This window comes from Fragaria vesca, linkage group LG7 (genome assembly GCF_000184155.1).
Source record: "Fragaria vesca subsp. vesca linkage group LG7, FraVesHawaii_1.0, whole genome shotgun sequence".
Lineage (NCBI taxonomy): Eukaryota > Viridiplantae > Streptophyta > Magnoliopsida > Rosales > Rosaceae > Fragaria > Fragaria vesca.
Genome location: NC_020497.1, coordinates 7,939,017 through 7,942,816, shown reverse-complemented (window position 1 = coordinate 7,942,816; position 3,800 = coordinate 7,939,017). Strand labels below are relative to the sequence as shown.

The window sequence follows — 3,800 nt, the reverse complement described above, 5'->3', positions numbered from 1 at the left end:
CTTTGCCTTTTTAGGGTTTATGTCAGGCCGAGCATTCGTGACCGGTAAGTATACTAATAAAAGGAAACCCACTTTTCCGATACTACTGTAGTATGTAGATTGTAGAGCTTGGATGGAGGTAAAAGAAATTCTGGGGAAGTTTTTACTTTTTACTACTGTATCTTTAACGGTAAAGAAAAGAAAATTTAGTTTTCAAAAATAATAGAACAGTTCAGTGAGAGCTGTTGAGTAAGTCAGTACGTAATTAATTTCTTTCTATTTTAATTACAGATTAGCTAGTATGCCCACGCCGGATCTCCGGATTTGGCGGGAAACACAGTTGTCTGTACAATTGTCAAAAATGGCGAAGTCAGTTGTCTACGGTGGTTTAGTGCACTCTACTCAACAATTTCTTTGCGGTGGATTTGCAAGGGCAATTGCTGACGAAGTTTTCCACGAGGTGTAGGTAAGTTCCGAGATCGTGACATGTCGACATGTTGGTACCGCTCAAGTCCGGCGAGTTCTTGCTACTGAGTTTGAGCTCTTTCCCCACCTCGGAATAAACCCACTGTGTCTCCTCGACCCGCTTCTGAATCCAATTCTGGAATCCAGCGGCCATACCGACGAGGGGACTTCCCGCAACGTGCCGGGCTTTCTTGTCCTCGACGACGAAGCCCGGCATCTTGGTGATCAAATCGTCCTCGTTCACAATGCGTAAGACTTTGGCGCCTTTTTTCTCCAGATTGTGGCGGAAGCTACGGTTGCCAACTCTTGGACCACCAAATGACACCACGGTGGCGAGAGGTGCGCGGTTGAATGTGGATTTGATGTCGTACGCTGCCAAGGTTGCGAGTGCGGCGCCGAGGCTGTGGCCTGTGATGGTTAGGCTCATCGGCTCGTCGCCGTAGGTTTGAAGCAGTCTCCTAATCTCTTCACGTATCATTTGTTGCAAGCTTGGGACCAGGTCGGTTCCCGAAGTGTAAAGGCTCAAAAAACCAGTCTCAACCATTGGTTCTGAACCCTCAGCTCCCGTGTGAGCCATCTTAGCTCCACAAGGGAGATGAGTGAGGGTGACTCGTAAATTTTCGAGCCACTCTAAACACGTGGCGGTGCCTCTTAAAGCAATAACGATGTCACGACGTCCAAGTCTGGCGATTTCGTCTTTGTCCTTGCACACCGCCACGTACCCAATCCAGCTGGATTGAGTGCCAACCCAGCTCGGTCCCCTTTCGATCCAGCGTGGCAGGTTAATGCCTGACGTGGCACGTAGATTCTTGGTGATCCGGTAACCTGTCCCCGGAAGTCCGGAGTTGTCGAACACCGTGCTTTTGGGATACTTGCAGGTTGCGTATGTAGGTGAATCCGGGTCAAAGTCAAATGCCTTGTAGGCTGCGTCGACGAAATTGCCGTACCGGATAATTTCCCGGCGCAGATTTCCGTCCAGTGGGTCGAGTAGTCCTTCCCAGTTCTTGACTCCTTGGTACTCCATCCAGTTGTTTCGGACGGACCGAACAGTTGGTCTTTTAGTAGCGGAGGTGGAGGTGGAAGTGGAGGTGGAGGCAGTCATTGGAGAGTTAAGATCAACTTGGACTGGGTTGAGTAATTGTTCCCAGCTGGGGAAGTTGTCAGTAAACTTGATTTGCTGGGTGGGCTTCGCTGGTGATTGAGCAAGTGCGCAGCAGCTGATCATTGATTTGAGCTTTGGAGTAGAGAGCTCTGTGCAGGGAGTAGCACTTATGTGTTTGATCATGGTGAGCTTCATTCTCACTTTTGAGAAATAGAGAGAGGGAAGGACACAGAGACCTCTCACTGAAAAGTGGAAGAATAAAATAAAAATGATGATTATTTTGAAGCTGCTGCATTTTGAAGGGAGCTCAATGGCCTTTTATAATTGCAAAAAGTGCAGAGGAGAGAGAGAGAGAGAGATACACTGATACAGGATGACCAAGAGAGAGAACGAGGGAAACTGTTAGTGGTTGATTTGATATGAGGAAAAAATAAGGAGAGAAAATTGAAGAGGAAAGTGTTTCACACCTGTACCCTTGGAATGAGAGGCTAGAGAGAGCAAGAGGATACGATTAAAGTGGAAAAGATAGAGGTAGGACTACTTACTTACCAAAAGAAAAGGTACTAATTAGAGATGGGCTGGACCATGAGTATGTAAATACTTGGGAAATTCTACAAATACATGGATGTAAGTCTTACATTCAAAATAATTATAGATAGTTACCAAATGAGAGCCCTTGGAAAATATGTTTAATTTCACACAGAGCTTTATCTTCTTGTTTTGTTCATCAAAACACAGAGTTTTACTTCATTTACTGCTTTGAAAAATTATGAGGCAATTGTTTCTTGGTTACTCAATAATCAAAAGAACCGAGGGGGATTCCATCTTGGCTTAAGCATGTTAGATTTCGTTAATTTCTTAGATTTGACACAAATGTGGTTAGTTGTGATGCCTTACAACCCCTTTTATCTCATTTGATCAAGTCTCTTACACTTTCTTAGTTTAGCTTGCTTTCTTTGCATTTTAGCTTTAATTTAGTTAAAATCAAGAATGAAATAGAATTTACTTCCTCAAATTTTAGGTCGAAAATCAATTGGGTCCTTCTTTTGTTTTTTCTTTTCTTTAAATCATGATGATGGTACGTCCATGAACTTCCAAATCACATTAGTGGCATCCAAATTTCAAATTTTCTTCTAAATGTGACGTCATGCGTCGAGTTGGAGCCGACATAGGATCCAACTTCTCAGCTTTTGAACTTCTTAGAAGGGAAAAAGCGCTAAATGTGGTCATTACCCTTTCATAGATGAACATCTCCTTCGGTTTACTTCAACAATTTTATCGAGTGCTATTAGGGCTACATGCATGTTCCTGCAAGATCCGCAAACATACGTATACAACGTACTCTCTTCACTTTAGGTTTATTTATTCACTGATCGTAATCTAACACCGCTCTAAGTCTCTAAGCATACCAAACTTTCTTCTTAAATAATTGCTAACAATTACACGAAAAATCTATTCTACTAATAACGGCTGCACGCCATTTCGACGCAAACACGATTTCTGTTGTTATAGTAAGGATTGTGTATGGCCGTACGTATGAGCCTAGTTAATTTAGAGAGTTTATTCTATTGTTTAAACTGTTTACTAACTGGAAAAAACTGACGCTGTGAGGCATAAGAGTGATTGACAGTCCGATGATGATTGAGGAGATATGGAAATTAAGGTAGGGTCAGACTTGGACCTCCTCACTCAATTATAAGAAGTTAAACGACAAACCCTTGCTATTCTAGAATGTAAGACAAGCTATGTATTGCTATTGCTAGTGAGTATCAAGTTCAGCTCAACTGGCCGGACTGACCCGCCGACCTGGATTCGATCGCTAGCTCCGTCTGGTTTGGCGGTTATAGAACATAAACATCTCACGATCTGGGCAGGGGGATTTTGTTTGGATCAAATCAAGTACTGCGGGAAGCTGCAGATTTAACCTAAACTCATGCTCCGGTTTAAGATACAACTTCAATGCGAAACTCATGCTTCAATTCTCGGAGAAGTAACAAAACTCATGCTGGAATTGCAAGCATGTGCATATTTCAGTGCTTCAATGCCTGAATACAAATTTGCCTAAGCTAGCTACAATAAGTCTGCTTTTCCCCAAAAAGAATAAAAAATATGCCTATAAGTTTTTTTCTTCTTATTTCATCTTAACTATTTGTGTGTACGGTTTAACCGTCATTGCGTTTTCCTTTTTGGTGTTTCTGTTTCGGGTACTACTCACCTAGGACCATAGCCTTCTCTTAAGGTGGTTAGTGAACTT

At 42.8% G+C, this 3,800-nt stretch overlaps 1 protein-coding gene across 1 annotated transcript; it reads right to left on the bottom strand.

Moving 5' to 3' along the window:
- Positions 1 to 367: 367 nt before the first annotated feature.
- On the bottom strand, positions 368 to 1,525 carry LOC101314034 (phospholipase A(1) DAD1, chloroplastic-like). The gene has a single exon (XM_004308448.1). It carries the CDS (start codon positions 1,466 to 1,468, stop codon positions 368 to 370), a length of 1,101 nt encoding a protein of 366 aa, XP_004308496.1. The 5' UTR covers positions 1,469 to 1,525.
- Positions 1,526 to 3,800: the final 2,275 nt, after the last annotated feature.